We start from the raw sequence: 16941 nt of genomic DNA, 5'->3' as shown, positions 1-16941 counted from the left end.
TTACCCAGGAGCTTAGTCTTTTATATGCTTAACAGTTTGTCAACAGAGATTGCTCAACTCCTTCCAACCTCTGAACTGCTCTGATTGAAAAATAAGCATTGGTAAGCCTGAACTGAATGGAGAGGGTCAAACTACCCTCCTCAGTCTCCATCCTCCATCACCTCCTTTTATGCCCTGTCCCCTTTAACAGTTTCCTTCCTCCCTTCCTCCTACCCTTCCTCTCTTCATTTTTTCATGATTGTGAGCAAAATCCCTTCAGATTCATAGTGAGCTTCTCCCCATTCCTTAGGCTCCCTGCCGCTCAGACTGGACTGGGTTGACAAGGCTGGGAGGAGGTCAGCCACGCTGAGACACTGTGACACTTTACTAGGGAACCTCCCTCCCAACTGCTAGGGCTCCAGCCTGAGACCCCAGGGAGACAGTCGCCCCCTACGGACCAAAAGCAGCCCCACGCCGGCTGCAGGCGGCTCTGGTTGCTAGGCGACCTGGCGATGGAGGACTTCAGGAAGGGATTTTCAAGCAGAGAGACTATTTCTCTCCTTCCACCGCCTCTCCTGCTCCTTCAGCAAATAGACGGGGCTGGGACCGCGCGGTCCGCTGCTGTCTAATAAGCTGGGCTCATTCTTGAAAACAGAGCTTCACTGGTGACCTCCGTATTGTGTGTGGTGAAACGATCACTCTTGCCCCAAATGTGGTTTCATCTGGGGGCTGGAGACTGAAGGCGGAAGTTTCTGATTTGCAAGGAGGGGAGGAGCACTGTCGTGGGTGTGCACCCTTAGTCAATGGGAATTCGATCAAATCGAGCTTGCGTGGGAATAATTTTGTTCAGTCCATCAAGATTTCCCCACGATTCTCAACGTATACATTAGGAAACTCTTACATTTGCCCATTAAAATAAAAAGGTCCCATGGGAACGACAATATATAAAGGATCATTCATACCTCATTGGGGACAAGTTTTCAGTGGCTTTCATGAATTCGGTTTCTCTCCAGACAAGGGAGAGATCATGAGGTCTGTGAATCCCTGCGAGTAGGGACAGAGCCCAACAAAATGTAAAGAAATAAAAAGAATGGTGGGGCGGGGGTGTGGTAAACACAGAATATGGCAGCTTCTGAGCTCTGTGTCTGGTTTGGGGATCCCCAGCTCTGTGCCCGTGTAAGGACCATGCTGAAGCACTCCATCCTTATGAAGGCTGTGGGGGACCAGAAATCCACAGCTTTTCCTTCTAGCAACCTAGCATCCTGGCCCAGGAGTGGGCCCAGGCAGGCCAAGGCCATGACCAAAACAATCTTTCCACTTGGGACACATCTCTTCCCTCTCGACTAGTACAACAGAAGCTTGATTGTGGCAGAGCCCCAAGCCATGGCAAGCTTAGGGGAGAGCTGTGCCCAGGAGTCTCCTCGTGGGCTTTCCCTCAAGAGTTTCAAGGTAGAGATACCAGGGTGAGGTAACTGGCAGCCAGAGAGCATCTGGCCCAGCCACTGCTCAGTCCACATCTCCACAGGGCATGGTGGCAGGGGACGCTTCTTGCTCTCTGTGTTTCCAAACTGAACTGGGTCGGGGCTGTGCTTCTGCTCTATTAATAGCCCCCTAGCCCAGCCTGCTAGCCCCAAACCCGGATGCCAGGAGCTGTGAGTCAGCAGCTAAAAATAACGAAGAGCAACTACATCCGAACCCCAATGAGCAGCTTCCCGGGGTCCTCCGCCCTTAAGTTTTTGTCAGTGTCAGTTTCCAGCCCAGGGCCTCACAGAGGTTAAGCCGCTATACCTGTCCAGTTCTCCTGGGAAGAGAGTGAGGATTTCCGGTGGCAGGCTCAGGGTTGCATACCCAGGGCTAGGGGCTAGGAGTAAGGGGTTAGAGGCTGGGGCTAGGTGCTGGCATTTCGGTTGGGGTGCCGGACGTTCAGGTTAGAGGACCGCAGCTAAGAGTGTGAGAGGCAAGAGCCTGGGGATGCAGAGATGGAGATGCTGGAGGTCTTCAGGGTGAGGTTGGGCAGTGAGGGGAGGAAAAGGCTGCGAGGCTGGGAAACTGGGAAGGGACAGAAAAGTAGGGATGGGGGAGGAGGTACATGCTGAGAGGTGACAGCCTGGCAGTATCGGGCAGACTGGGGGCCCTAGAGATAAAGCTGGTAGCCAGCCTGACAGAGCGGGATGGCTCCGGAACCGGGAAAAGTAAGGAAACGCAGCTCAAAAAGGCCGAGTGTGGGAGAGATCTGCCCGGTACACAGCGGCGTGGACCCCCAGGAAGACCAGGACCTGAGCACTGATTGCGGCGTTCGCTCCCTGCGCGCCTCCAGCCTCCCCACGCGTTGCATCCTGGCACCCCCGCCCACCGCGCCAGCTACAGGCCAGGTACGTGGGCGCGGCCGGCCTCCGGAGCCCAAATGTGCAGGGATGAGCATGGGGGGCGGGGGGGCGGCCAGAAAGGGAAGGGGTGGGCCCGGGAGAAGGGGGCGGGAACACGGATTCAAACTCTCCTGCGTCCGGCAGGAGACCGGAAATGGCCGGGGACTCACTGGGAATTGTAGTTCCCGCGGCCGCCGGGCAACCGAGGGTCGGGGAGCGGGTCTTGTCCCGAGGTGCCAGTGCTACCCCAGGTCCCAGTCTGGCAAGAGAGAAGGAACCGAGATCCAGACCTCCCGACCTGGCCAACTGCTTAGTTTGACTTCCCTCCGTGTGAAGATACGAACTAGGTCGAATGTGGGTGTGCCGGAAGACTGTGGGGTTACCACAGAGCCCCCTCTTGTCTTCGTTTTTGCCTTAGCCCCTCCCTGCTTCTACCAGACTCTTCATCCTCGGTCAGCTCCGCACTGGCCAACTTAGCTGCGGAGCCCAGGGACTCCCGAGCCGCAAACGCATTGGAGGACTTGCTCCTCGAAGGGAAGGCTGGGCCGGAAATCGGACCCTGCGTGCAGCCCAGAGGAGCGAAAACTTGTGGAAATCGGACCTTGCCCTCGGAGTCCTGAGTCAAGGACACGAGTCCCCAGGCGGCACGGAAAACAGGTGGCATTCAGCAAATACGTCACGGCGACGACGGATGCGGCCCTCCTCTTGGGACGGGTGGCCACAAGGTGGAGCTACAGCGCAATCCTGCACCGCGTGCCTGGCCTCCGGACTCCCCCAGAGACGGCTGCTCTCCCGAGGGCCTCCCGCGGTCCTTCATTGCCTCAGGTCATTCATCCTCCCACCTCCAACCCACTTCCTCCCTTCTTCCCATGATGGCCCCTCAAGGTTGTGTCTCATCCAACCCTACATAGAAGGTGCCTCCTCTCCCTAGCCCCTAAGCCGAAAAGATTAGGCTGTGACCAAATGGAGATTACATTCATTGAGTAATAGATTAAGACAAGATACAGGAACCAACCTGCCTTGAAGAAAAGGCTGCCCACAGCAAAAAGCCACGTGTAAGCACCGAATTACGTGGCTAGATGGGCTCTTCAGCAACTAGTGTCTAGGCAGGAAAGCAGCTAAGTTGCAAGGGTCGGGGAAGACAGTAGTGCATCGTGGTGTGGAGATGGTGTCTCTATCTTCTTATAGTTCTTCGGGAAAGACCATTTTGTCATCTCCTTCAGTCCCTCTTCCAAGCTATCCCACCCCGACACACCCTGTGCCTTCTGTGCAAAAACAGGTGCACACAAGTCTGACACATTATCCGAGCAATCTCCCTTTTACTTCCTCTGTTCTAGTTTCATTTGGGGAGAAACTTATGACTCACTGTTTTCACAAACACTTCAGGTCAAAACCCCAAGGGGAGCAGATTCCATAGCAGTTTAGGGAATGCTCATCATCTGGGCAGAGGGCCCTCATGGTTCAAAACCTCCTGTTGGCAAAGCTCCCCCGACTGCAACCCACCACCCCCGAAGCATTCCACTTCAGCCAGTCTCCCACCCTTGCTGTTTGGGCAATGTAGACTGTCCTGGGTGGGGAGGCAGGGCAGGGCATTCATTCCATCACAAAATTGTTGATCCTTGTCAGCAGCACTGCTGTTTCTAAGCCTGGGGAGGAGGGGGAGGGTGGGTCATCTAGGGAGTTAAGCAAGGGAAAAGCTACAGGAGGAGAAACAGGAGATGAGGGGAGAAAGTTCTTACCAGTTTTCTCTCTCTTCTTACCAAATCTCCTGTGGGAAGAAAAGCTTCACATTGTGAATTCAAGCTAGCTTCAAGCAGGCCCTTCCAGCCCCACACCCAGTCCCCCAACTACCTTTCCCACATTCAAGCCAATTTGATAGTATAAGGAAGGGCCTAAGAATCTCAAAGGAACTAAACAGACCCCAAGCCCCGGGAGCATATATGAGTCTGAAGCAGCCTCATCACCAGGGCCCTGGAGAAGGTAAGGACCCGGAAAGCTGAGGCACAAAGCACTCACCTTCGGAGGAGGAAGATCCACAAAAGCAGCATGGTGGAGACACAATTGGTAATGGCCCACATGATTAGGTAGTTTTGAGGGGTCTGTGAAAATAAGAAAAGGCCCCAAGGGTAGTTTGTCGGGGGAAATAAGTAAAGAAGAGAGGAACAGGGTTAAGGAAAACCAGGATGGGAGAAGAAGAGAAGAGGTGACAGTCCCAGAGCCCTTACAATAAGCCAGATAGGGTAACGCATCTGCTGCAGCAGCTGGCAGTCATTGGTGGTGACCGAATCCACCCCTGCACACCAAAGCAGGGAGAAGAGCCAGGGCTTGTTCACTACAAATAGGTTCACTGAGACATTATCCTTGTGCAGTGCCCTGTGAAGGTGGGAAAGAAAATAGGGAACATCCAGAATCATGGTGCACAGGCCATGGGAGGCAGCCCCCTGCCTGTGCTTGCATCTACAGTGCCGCTGACCAGGAGGTATCAGTTCGGCCTTTGTATGGCAGCCCCTGACCAACAGTGATTTTTCTTTCATAGCTGAACTCTGTCTTCTGGTGGATCCCACCCAAGGCTCCTAGCTTTACCATCTGGGGCCACATAATGTGTCTCTCCCCTGGGTCCTGAGCAGAGGCGCTGTCTCCCTGAGCCTTCTCTTCTTAAGGCCCCACAGCCCCAGCTCCTTCAGCCATTACTCTTATTATTTTGTTCCCCGTACAAGCCTCTCTAATATGATATTATTCCAGTTTATCAATGTTCCTAGAAAATATGGGGCTGGTCTCTGAAAATAATATCCAAGATGGGCTTGGACCAGCCTTTTTTTTTTCTTTTTGAGACAGGGTCTTGCTCTGGAGAGCAGTGGCACAGTCTTGGCTTACTCCCACCTCAACCTCCTGGGCTCAAGTGATCCTTACACTTCAGCCTCCAGAGTAGCTGGGACCATAGGTGGGCAGCACCATGCTCAACTAATTTTTGTATATTTTTTTGTAGAGACGGGGTTTTCCTATGTTGCCCAGGCTGGTCTTGAACTCCTAGGCTCAAGTGATCCTCCTGCCTTGGCCTTCCAAAGTGCTGGGATTACAGGTGGGAGCCACCATGCCCAGACAGCTTGGGTCAGCTTTGAATAGAGCAAAAGTATCTCCTCCTGTCCTCTGGGCACCATGCCTGTATTCAGGTAGCCCAGAGTCAGGTTAGCCTTTGGCAATGTTACATCCCACTGATAACTATGCACACTGTTCAAAGCCCTGGTCTTCTTCACACATGTTCCTGTTGATGCCAGTGTCTCCTCTTTGGTCTTTGTGCAACTGAAATTCTTTTGGAATAGAGGTCTTTAAATCTGTCCCTGCTGCATTTCACCTTGCTAGATTTTTTTTTTTTTTTTTTTTTTTTTGAGATATAGTCATGCTGTTACTCAGGCTGGAGTGCAGTGGCTCGATCTCGGCTCGCTGCAACCTCTGCCTCCCAGGTTCAAGTGATTCTCCTGCCTCAACCTCCTCAGTAGCTGGGATTACAGGTGCATACCATCACGCCGGCTAATTTTTGTATTTTTAGTAGAGACGGAGTTTCACCATGTTGGTCAGGCTGGTCTCGAACTCCTAACCTTGTGATCTACCCGCCTTGGTCTCCCAAAGTACTGGGATTACAGCTGTGAGCCACCGTGCCCAGCTTCATCTTGGTAGATTTGACCTATCTTTTTACAGCACCTAGAACCTTCAGGCTCTCGATTCCATTAGCAGTGTATTCATTACCAATTCACATCTTTTGGAAACATGATCAGCAGTTGATTAGCAGTTGATGTTGACCAGGACAAGACTAAGGTGAGGGCCAAACTCTATGTCATGTCTTCTTCTTTGGTGATAACTTAGGGAAATAAATACTTATGTAGCTAGATGAGGTGGCTTGTGCTTATAATAGGGAGGCTGAGTGGGGCAGTGGCTCTTGCTGGTAATCCCAGCACTTTGGGAGGCCAAGGCAGGAAGATTGCTTGAGGCCAGGAGTTTGAGACCAGCCTGGGCACAGAGTAAGAACCTGTCTCTTTTTAAAAAAATTTAGCCATGCATAGTGGTGTGTGCCTATAATCCTAGCTACTCAGGAGGCTGAGGTGGGAGGATCACTTGAGCCCAGGAGTTCAAAGCTGCAGTGAGCTGTGATCAGGCCACTGCACTCCAGGCTCAGTGACAGAATGAGACCCTATCTCTAAAAAAAGTTTGTTATTTTTATTTTTATTTATTTATTTATTTATTTTGAGACGGAGTTTAGCTCTTGTTACCCAGGCTGGAGTGCAATGGCGCGATTTCGGCTCACTGCAACCTTCGCCTCCTGGGTTCAGGCAATTCTCCTGCCTCAGCCTCCTGAGTAGCTGGGATTACAGTCATGTGCCACCATGCCAGCTAATTTTTTGTATTTTTAGTAGAGACGGGGTTTCACCATGTTGACTGGGATGGTCTCGATCTCTTGACCTCGTGATCCACCCGCCTCGGCCTCCCAAAGTGCTGGGATTACACAAAAAAAGTTTTTTAATTAAATTCAAATTAAAAAGAAATGTGTATAACTGGGCTATCATTCAGTTCACATTTTTCTCTCTGAACACAAGGAATTTATAAGACGCTTTAGCAACCACATGCTTTGAAGTCTGTCATGGCTCAGCTTGGTCAGCTTCTGGGGCTCAGCTCACATCTGGGACTCTCCGACTGCTCTCCCCTCATTCATGCTCTCTTAACCTGAGCTCTTTGCTGTGGAATAAAATCCTTTTCGTCGCCTACAAGGTCCTACCCAATTTGGCCCTTGCCTGCTTATCTAGCTTCCCCTTCCCCTTGCTCATTAGGCTGCTGTTTCCGTTCTGCAGCTCATAGTTAGGTCCTTGTGACCATTCAGGTCTGAGCTTAGATATCACTTCTTTTTTTTTTTTTTTTTTTGGGGGGGACGGAGTTTCACTCTTCACTGTTGTTACCCATACTGGAGTGCAATGGTGCGATCTCGGCTTACCGCAACCTCCACCTCCTGGGTTCAGGCAATTCTCCTGCCCCAGCTTCCTGAGTAGCTGGGATTACAGGCATGCGCCACCATGCCCAGCTAATTTTTTGTATTTTTAGTAGAGACGGGGTTTCACCATGTTGACCAGGATGGTCTCCATCTCTTGACCTCGTGATCCACCCGCCTTGGCCTCCCAAAGTGCTGGGATTACAGGCGTGAGCCACCGCGCCCGGCAGATACCACTTCTTTAACCAGTCTTCCTAATGTGGTTGCACCCACCTCCCTGCCCCAGCCCATCACTCCAAAATCTAACCACTCTTCTACATCTCTGTTTTGTTTTCATAACACTTTGCACTTTCCCATATGCATGTATTTTGTTAAGTGGTTTATTGTCTGTTTCTTTCAGTAGCACATGCATTCCACAAAAGCAGGAACCTTGTCTGTCTTATTCGTGTTGTGTCCCCAAATCCTACAATACTACCTGATACACGGCAAGTGTTCTATAAATACTTGTTGTATGAGTGAATGAAGAAGCTTTGCTCTCCCTGAATTGATTCTTCCCTGCCATTAAGCCTCATGTGATCCCCTTGATTCCTTTCCTCAAGCACTTACTTGATATTCAATAGTGGCAGATCTTGATAGGGGAGGTTGAGAAACTGGGGCCTCTGAGTTCTGTTGCCTCCCTGATGTCCATATATCTGGCGCATTCCAGGTGCCCGTCGTTGGACGTTAGCCCGGTCTTCATCAGGTAGCCAGAAGACCTGTGGTTCAGGAAGGATGGGTGTAAAGCTGGGGAAGACCTCGAGATTCCAAGGGCAGGGACAGGGGCAGAGAGGTTTGACCACAGAATGGGATATGTGAGCTGGGGCAGGGCCCTGGGGCCAGGGACAGTCTCAAAATAATCATCGTCATCATGGCCTAGGGAAGGCAGGGTAGGGAGAGGGTGTCCTGGCAACATCACCATGGCTTGGGGCACCCTTGCATTCAGCACAGTCTCCAATGTCTGAATCACAAAAGTGTCATAGTATGTGTGGTTCTGTGGGGGTCGGCGCAAGTCGAACATGATGGAAAGGTTGAGGGCTGCGGCTTCCTCTAATAGCTCTTCTAATGCTGGTACTCTCTGACTCTCAGCCTCTTTCTGATCAGGGCCTGCCAGTGGTTTGGCCCCCCAGAAGGGTCGCCTCTAGAAGAAAAGACAATTATTTCAAGACCAGAAGAGGCCTCCAGGCCTTGCCCGCATCCTCATTATCTTCACTCATATCTTCCACTTGGTGTCTGGCTTCTTTCCCCTCTGAGCCAGGGTCTTTTTCCAAACTGTTACCTTCTTCCAGACCATCTAACATCTTACTCTGGGACCTCAACCTCCTACCCTTCCAGTTTTCTAACTTCCTCTCTCTCACCACACCTCTTTCTTTTTTAAAATTTTTTTTCTTTTTTCTTGTTTTTCTCCTCCGCCTCCTCCTCACTACAGCTTCTCTTAGGTCTTGAGGAGACCTCTGCAATCTTGACCCTTTGGTTTCTTCCTAGTTCATTAGCCCCTTTCTAGCTGCACCTACATCCCCTACCCATGGTCCATCCACAGCTTGAACAACTTTTCCATAGCATTCTCAGCTTCCTTTTTGTTCTACTTGCCCTGTATCTCCCAGACTCTGATTCAGTTCTACAATTTTCTGCCTCTTCTACCTATAGAACTGGGGGCTGAGCACCACCATGGGCAGAGTACACAATGTGGGCCGTTGGCCCACTGGAGTCCTTATTTTTTGCTCTCAGCACTGCTTAGCAATCCTTTTACTTGCTCTTGATTTGCTCCCTCTTCCATTCCCCCTAGTGTTATTCCAAGCCCCTGCCACTCTCCTCTCCTTATTCTCAATGAGTGACCTCACTTCCTAATTGCTGACATGGATAAAGCTAGCTATCTAACACTTATTAAGTACTTACTATGTGCCAGGCACTGTTCTAAGTACTTTATGTGCATGAACTGATATAATCCTCCCAATAATTCTACAAGGTAGGTACTGTTATTGTTCCCATTGTACAAATGAGAAAATTGAGGCACAGAGAGACTAAGAAATGCTGCCTGGGGTCACACAGCCAGGAAGTGGTGGAGCCAGGGTTCAAACCCAGACATCCTTTGCTCTTAATCACTCTGGTATAATATGATGTAAAGAGTTAAATGGAAAAAAAGCAAATTGCAAAACAGTCTTTGTAATGATTCTATTGTGCAAAATAAAGAGAGAGAGAGTGTGTGTGTGTATGTATACAGATGCAGCTTGACTTATGATGGGGTTATGTCTTGATAAACCCATTTTAAGCTGAAAAGATTGGAAGTCAAAAATGTATTTACTATACCTAGCCTACTGAACATCCTAGTTTAGCCTACCCTAAGTTTGCTCAGAACTTACATTAGCCTACAGTTAGGCAAAACTCATCTAACACAAAGCCTGTTTTATAATTAAGTGTTGAATATCTCATGTGATTTATTGAATATTGTACTGAAAATGAAAAACAATTGTGTATGGGTACTTGAAGTGTAGTTTCTACTGAATGTGTAGATTCAAGTCATCATAAAGTCAAAAAATCATTAAGTGGAACCTCATAAGTCGGGACTGTCTGTGTGTGTGTGTGTGTGTGTGTGTGTGTGTGTGTGTGTATCCAGCTGTTAACAGTGAATATTTCAGAGGGATTGGATTATGGGAAACTTAGTTTCTATGTTATTTCTTTTATTTCTCTGACCTTTTACTTTTTACAATGAACATGTATTACTTTTACAATCAGGAAAAGAGGAACTGAAAACATTTGATATCCTTTTAAATATTTTCTACCATTTACAGGATTGAAGCTGACACTTTTGGGCCAGGCATTCGAAGCTCTTCAAGGCCAAGCCTCTGCTCCCTACCACTCTCATGAATTGTCTCTGTCAGTTACATTTGGCCACATTTTATTCCTGGAAACACCCTTTTTCAGACTTCTGGGCTTTACATGTCCTCTTCCCTCTGATCGAGTTCCCATTCCCTGCTTTGTGCATCTTAGGAGACTGTCATGTCACATGCTGCTCACACAATGCATCCTCTACTGTATGAATCCACTCCTGATTATCTCCCAGGCAGGAAAATGTTTTTATTGCTCTAGGTTTGCTAAATCGTCTGCTGCCTAGACTCTCTACTACGTGGGAGTGACTTGAGAGCACAGACTATGTTCTCATTGCCTAGCATGGGGCTGAGCAAACACTTATCAACAGAATGAACTCTGCCCTCTCTGAGTGTCCCTGCAGGTGACTGCCTCTTTGCAGAGGCTGTCCTCACCTCTAGGAACCAGGCCCCAGCATTGAGTCTCTTCAGTTCAGCCCAGGAGAAGTCACTGCTGTGGGCTGTGATTCGGGTTGGGAATACAGAGGCTACATTTGTGGTCCTGCTCAGGTGCTCATCATGCATGAGGAAAGGGATCCCGTCGGAGCTAAGGGTACAAGGGGGTGTCAGAGGGCCAAGCTCTGGGGCTGATCATCATATCCTTCAGGTCCCCCACATCCCCTAAGCTCCAGCTTCCCTCACCTGATCATCACATCAGTCTCAAACACAGTAGCTCCGCATTCAGCTGTCTTCCGCAAGGACATCAGGGTGTTCTCGGGAGCCAGCTGGGAAGGGGAATCAGTGATGAGGTAGCAGGGGAGGTGGGAGCCTGGGAACCCACAGGCCTGGCCGCTATAGCACGGGGAAGCAGACCCTCCCCACCCTCCCAGCGTTCTGTCCAACACTCACCATGGGGGCCCCTCGGTGTCCCACCAGCCCAGGCTTGGGTGGTAACTCCCTAGGTTCCATGATGCAGGGTGAGGAGATGCATAGGGGGGCCAAGTAGATGACCAGGACAATTCCAAAAAATAGGAGCAGTAGCAGAATCTTGGGACCTGTGGGGAGTGAGGACAGGCTTTTAAGAATGGACAAGGGGAGAGTTCTGGGGACAGAGGCAGAGTGCAGGTGGCAGAGCATGAGTGGCCAGCAAGGGTGAGTGGGGTGGCGGCATTGGCACCTCTTCGGTGGATACGGTAGAAGGTATCAGCCACAGGCCAGGCCAGGAGGGTGATTCCAGCGACTGCTCCAACATGAAGGAATGGGGCTGTGGCCTGTGGACAAGAGCTGGTGAGGTGGGCTCTTCCCCAAGGCCCCTCCCCGCTTTCCTCTTAGGGCCTGACTATTGGAATTCAGAGCTACCTGTAGTCTTGGGGGAACAGGAGCAAGATATGTTCTAGGGTTGGCTGCAAGCCAAGGCTCCCTCCTAGACACTGGAGATTGGCCACTCACCTGCAGTGATACACGCAAACTATGCCATTCCTGCTGCCATTGGATGTCCAGTCCCACAAGGCCAGCGGCCACAAGAACCATAATGAGGAGCAGCAGCACCTGGGGGGCCAGGGATGAATGGGGCCTCTTGGTCAACCTGGGCTCATGGTTGCCTGGGTTGCCGCTTCACTCTATGGAGACGGGACCGACCCTTCCTTTCCCCTGACACATCTGCTTTCCTCCTTTCACTCAACAAATATTTACTGAGCTTCAGGTCCTGGGTTTGACCCCCTGGGGGTATAAAAGTGAGGTCCTCAGCAAATAGCCAGCCAAGTGCTGGGCCCAGTGGCTCCCTCTCCCACGCACTCCCATCCCTACTGTACCTTGTGGAGGCTGTGCAGATGCAGGGGCTGTCTACAAAGCTGCAGGAGCAGGGCCAGGACCTGGAGGCAGAGGGTAGTGGGACTTAAGGGGCTTTAAGAGGGGAGCAAGCTTACTGAGGTGGGCTTCCCAGGCTGGTACCTCCCTCCCATGCAAGAATTAGCCCCTTCCCTCAGTAGTCAGGGTGGGAATAGGGAGCTAGAACTAAGCAGGAAGTTAAGGCTGAGGTGGGGGTTAGGCCAGTGGCCTCTGGACCCACCAATAGCAAGGATGCATATGTGACCAGTAGAGAGATGACCAGCAGGAATGCCAGGGACCAGTCCATCCAGTGTCCCCAGCGGCGGAAGAGGAATCTGTGGGAGGGGAGAGGGAGTTGTCCAAGGTGGGGGAAGCGTGTCAATAGTGGCCTGAGGGGAGTCGGGATGGGTGGATCCAGGAGGACTAGAAGGGAGTGAGGAGAAAGCGCCTCATGGGGCCAGGGGCTCCGAGGATTGAGGAGATTCTGTAGAGGGATTTTCCAAGGAGAAGCAGGGCTGGGGGATAACTGGCAATGGGGCACCCAGGGGTCCCAGGGTGGGGAGCAGGTTGAGAGCTAGGCTGGGGAAGCAGGAGGGAATCCATGACACACTCATTGAAGTTGTGCAGGTCATTGAGAAGGATGAGCCCGATGTACAGCCAGCTCAGGGAGAGGAGGAAGGTGAGGAAGAGCAGGCCAAACCAGATACAGTCGCACTGCAAAGGGGCAGGAGAGAAGCTCACAACCAATACCTACTTCAAGTTCAGAGTCCCCAACGGGTGGCAGCTGAAGGTAGCTGCCTGCCTCATGTTGGGCTGCTCTGCTCGGGGGCAGCTCTTTCCATATTTGAGGGAGATTTTCTTCCTGGGAGAGAGAGCCCCTTCCCCCAAGCTGTCTATGAGCACAGTTGGCCTTCTCATCCCCTCCAATGGGCATCTGCTTTCTGACTTTCAGCCTCCCCCCTCCATTCCTACTCCACCTTGCTGGTTTGCATCCTCTCTCTGGGGCATTTCCTCCAGTGGCAGCTATACAGGCAGTGGAGGCAGCGGGCCCAGACGGAGCAGCAGCCGAGGGACTCGGCCATGGTGAAGGCCTGGGGGGAAGGGACACTCGGCCATCAGGGACCCTGGCAGAGGGCAGATCCCAGCCTCCCTTTCAGTGTATCTGAGGGGCCCGCGGGAGGGGCAGAGGCCTGGGCTGCTGCTCAGCAACGGAGGTCACGGGGCAGGCCCAGAGTGCCAGACTGGATGAGGCCGAGCAGCCCCAGCTGCAAGCCTGGCAATCGGAGACAATCTCCAGAGCCTTCCTTTCTCTTCAATCTTGGTATCTGGAGAGTCCACGGGACACCCAGGAGATCCAGCCTCTTTTGGGACAGGCTGCATACCCACTCTCTCCAGCTCCTCCCCATTTAACAGCACACACCTCTGGGGATGGAGTGCTTGCCCTGGAGTTAGGCACTCAAGAGAAACTGCCCAGGGTGGGGCAAACTAAGTTCAGCAAGTTAAAGCAGGTTTGGCCAAGCTGGAGGCAGCGCCATGTTGAACTGCTTTCCAGCCCAGGAAGCAGGAGTAACCTGAAGCAAAGTTTACAGTTCTGACCTGGGGCTATGGAAGACCCAGCTACTTGGCCAGTTGCTATGGATATGGAGATTGTTCAGATCACAAATCCCTGACTGAAAGATTCTCTGTGTCCACCTCCCAGGGGACAGAGGGCACTGCCAAAAAGAGGAAGATTTGAGGTGAATATGTTGCCTGGGTCACTCCCAGCCTTCTAAAGGAACCTTTGAATTTTCAGAATCCAAAGCCTCCCCCTCAAGTCCTGCCCTTTCCTGCCCAGTCATTCCCCCCCACCCCAACCAGAAGCCCAGAATAGCCTTCAGGAGCCCCACCCTCTAAGTTAGCTTTGGTGAAAGTACAACCAACATAGGGCAAAGGTGTGTATGCGGGGTGTGGTTGTCTTAGGGCAGCGGACCCCTGTACCTTATGCTTCTGGGTTTGGCTGACTGAGCTGATCCCAGACTTGGCTGCATACGTGACTGATTCTACACAAGAGGGTGTGTGATTTGTGTCAGCATTTGTGTGTTTGCACAACTGGCTGTCATTATAATACGATTTTAGGTGGCTTTGAGTATGTAAAGGAGCGTCTGGATACACCCAAAGTGTGTGAGCTTCTGTGCATGTGGGCTGAGGGACAGGACCACTTGTCCTCAGAGCTCCCCCAAGGCTGTGGAATCTTAGAGGGGTGCACAGTGGCTGGGTCCGGTAAGGAGGAACGTGTGGCTGCTTCTGAACTGCCCTCTTTATGCTACCTTGGGAAAGGAGGGTTAGGGTAGGGGTGAGGAGCTGTAGCTAGGGGAAGGAAACCTCTCCCCTTCCTAGACCCTTCCCGGTAAAAAGCCAACCCAAAGGGAAGCCCTTGCCTCTGCCCATCTTGGAGCTGCTTTGACAGCCTGCCCTAAGCTCTTGCCTCCCCTGGGGTCCTACTCCTGCACCCCAGACACTGCCCTCCAGAGTCCCCCTCCCTTCAGGAGCTGTCTGTAGGATGGGATCAGGGTCTGAGCAGCCTGAAAACCCCACGTAGGGGAGCTGACAGAGGTGCCATTGAATCCCTGGGCCTAATCCCTGTGGGATGGAGCTGGTCTCTGCTCCACAGCTCCCGCCTATAGCCCCCCCCCCCCCGCCCCAGCCTTCCCAAACCCTCACACCTTTGCTCAGCGGCAGCTCCACTCCGCTCTGCTCTCTGCACTGCTTCCCAGCTCCTCTCCGAGTGGTCTGCCTCCTCCCTTTTTCAGTCTTCGGTTCAGCCTTCTTAGTCAAACAGGTGGCACTGTTGCCACCTACAGGAGGCTTTGTGGGTCCTCTCCCAAGGCCTGCAGCTGCTCTGTGGCCTGAGCACAGCCAGGGTGGGAAGATGGGAGGGAGGAAAGGGGAGGGAGAACAGATCTGCTTCTTTACTCGCTGGCAGTCAGGGGGCTTGGGGTGAGGAATTCCTTTGTGCAGCTTTTCCCATCCCTCTATCCCTCCTCCTGTTCCCCTCCCAGTCACTGCCAGGGCTTTGTCCTGGCTCAGGGAGATGAGGGCTGAGGGCACAGGCAGGCGGGAAGCTGGGGGGGAGGTGACCACACAACTTTGCAACTTGGCAGTGAGGAGAAGGGGCCCAGCCAGCCCACTGGAAAGGCGTGTGTGTTTGTGTGTGTGTGTGTGTTAGAGAGAGAGAGAGAGAGAGAGAGAGAGAAAGTCTGACTTTGTCCCAAGCTCCTTGAGAGTACAGCCTTGATTCATTAGGCTCCCTTCCCTCTTGAGCTCCTACTTCTAATTCAGTAAGGTAAGGTGCATCTATAAGAAGCTACAGCCCAGCGCGGTGGCTCATGCCTGTAATCCCAGCACTTTGGGAGGCGGAGGTGGGCAGATCACCCAAGGTCAGGAGATCGAGACCAGCCTGGCCAACTTGATGAGACCCCCATCTCTACAAAAAATAGTTAAATTAGCCAGTCGTGGTGGTGTGGACCTATAGTCCTAGCTACTTGGGGGGCTGATGTGGGAAGACTGCTTGAGCCCAGGAGGTCAAGGATGCAGTGAGTTGAGATCGTGCCACTACACTCCAGCCTGGGCAACAGAAGCTGTAAGCTACTTCCTGAACTCTGGACAGCAAGTTGCCCTTTTCTGGACCAGAGGTCCCCATGAGCCTTTGGTTCCTGGGTGACACTAGCAGTTCTCCCTTTCCCTCATTATCCCAGACAGGAGATGCTCATTCAGGAACTGCTGAAACTTGTGTCGTTTCTGCTGCCTTGTTCCTAAGGCATCTGAGTCTCTCTCCAAGAATCCTTTGAGGAGTGTAGAGTATATTGGGGGTCACAGGCTTTTGGAAGATGAATACATACAAAAGATGCTGTTACTATAGCATCAGCATTAGCAGGGAAGGGCTGGCTAGCATGCTATAGGGTTTGCTTCGTGCTAAAGTACAGGGGTCTGGGTGGGATGGGGGCCAGGGGCTGGCTTGATTGACCCATCCCTCTACATTACACCTGATGCAGTCAGTGACTTGAGGTCTGGTGGCTATTAGCGCAGTGTTGGTGGGAAAGGATGTGGATAAGCCTGCTTGCCCCCCCCCCCCCGACACTGGATTTCAAACAGCCAGAAGGAAGACTGGCTCTCTTATGCCAAGAGCCAGCCCTCCTCCCTCTCAGCCTTCCCATTGTATCCAGAGGCTCTAGTTGGCAATGGCAGAGGCTCCCTTGGTCCCTCGGCATTAAAATGCAAAGAGAAGCAGGGCTGCTTGCTGACAGGATGCCAGGGAGGGCTAGCAGGTCACCTAGTACATTGCAGGCTTCATTCTAGGCAGATTGTTGCTCAATTCTTTTGCTTGGGCTCTGGTGGATTCTAGGGGTCTTGGCTTTTGAGTTTTTGGGGATGATTACGGAGCTTTTTTGCAGAGAAGGGTTCTCAGATTCAGAATGCATGGATATGAAGCCCAGGGCTTTTGAACTCCTCAGAAGGCTACAAGGCTGGTCAGTAGCCTGTGTATGGCATTCCAGGGCTGGCCCCCTTTTAGCTTTAAGCAGAAATAGAGAACCCTGATGCATCATAAGGTGTAAGCATCTTTCAAAGTAGAAAGCAAGGAGTCAGTGCTGTTCTGTCCTGGGACTGGACAGCAGTGTGGTGCAAATGCTTCTCCTACACTAAGAAATCAGGCTGCAGGGCATTAGAAGTGGCTGCTGCTGGCACTCTATTAGAGAGTTGGCTAGAATGAAGAAGCTTGGATGGTAGTTCTGCGTTCAGGTGATAGCTCTATTACTCACTAACTTTGTGACTCTGGGTAAGTTACTTCTTTGTACCCCAGTTTCCTCATCTGCAAAATAAGGACATCTATCTGTGTTGACTTTTTGTGTGTGTGAAAAACAAATAAAACTGTGGCAAGAACATGGAGATTGTAGTAAATGTGGTTTCTTCCTCCCAA

The 16941-nt window shown here is 51.6% G+C and overlaps 2 protein-coding genes across 6 annotated transcripts; one reads left to right on the top strand and one right to left on the bottom strand.

Moving 5' to 3' along the window:
• The first annotated feature begins 1717 nt into the window (after positions 1-1717).
• Positions 1718-16910, top strand: LOC118150466 (uncharacterized). Of its 2 annotated transcripts, XM_078362382.1 has the most exons (3): positions 1718-2351; positions 2764-3170; positions 10146-16910. In XM_078362382.1, the coding sequence occupies exons 1-3, from the start codon at positions 2151-2153 to the stop codon at positions 10219-10221; spliced, it is 684 nt and encodes a 227-aa protein (XP_078218508.1). In that variant the 5' UTR covers positions 1718-2150; the 3' UTR covers positions 10222-16910. The 2 variants fall into 2 exon arrangements, with proteins under 2 accessions (XP_078218508.1, XP_035144272.3); XM_035288381.3 differs by lacking the exon at positions 10146-16910 and having other exon boundaries at positions 2764-3276.
• Positions 3305-14758, bottom strand: GDPD2 (glycerophosphodiester phosphodiesterase domain containing 2). 4 transcript variants are annotated; one of them, XM_035288377.3, is made up of 17 exons: positions 14690-14758; positions 13584-13699; positions 12965-13078; positions 12598-12701; positions 12229-12322; positions 11972-12031; positions 11610-11708; positions 11338-11431; positions 11070-11215; positions 10863-10945; positions 10617-10767; positions 8276-8497; positions 7927-8075; positions 4571-4718; positions 4362-4444; positions 4085-4113; positions 3305-3991 (listed from the first exon to the last, which is right to left on the bottom strand). In XM_035288377.3, exons 3-17 carry the CDS (start codon positions 13067-13069, stop codon positions 3939-3941), a joined length of 1620 nt encoding a protein of 539 aa, XP_035144268.1. In that variant the 5' UTR covers positions 13070-13078; positions 13584-13699; positions 14690-14758; the 3' UTR covers positions 3305-3938. The 4 variants fall into 4 exon arrangements, with proteins under 4 accessions (XP_035144268.1, XP_078218507.1, XP_035144269.1 ...); XM_078362381.1 differs by lacking the exon at positions 13584-13699; XM_035288378.3 differs by lacking the exons at positions 12965-13078; positions 13584-13699.
• Positions 16911-16941: the final 31 nt, after the last annotated feature.

This window comes from Callithrix jacchus, chromosome X (assembly GCF_049354715.1).
Source record: "Callithrix jacchus isolate 240 chromosome X, calJac240_pri, whole genome shotgun sequence".
Taxonomy (NCBI): Eukaryota; Metazoa; Chordata; class Mammalia; order Primates; family Cebidae; genus Callithrix; species Callithrix jacchus.
The sequence above is the reverse complement of the archived record's forward strand: the minus strand, read 5'-3'. Positions and strand labels throughout refer to the sequence as shown.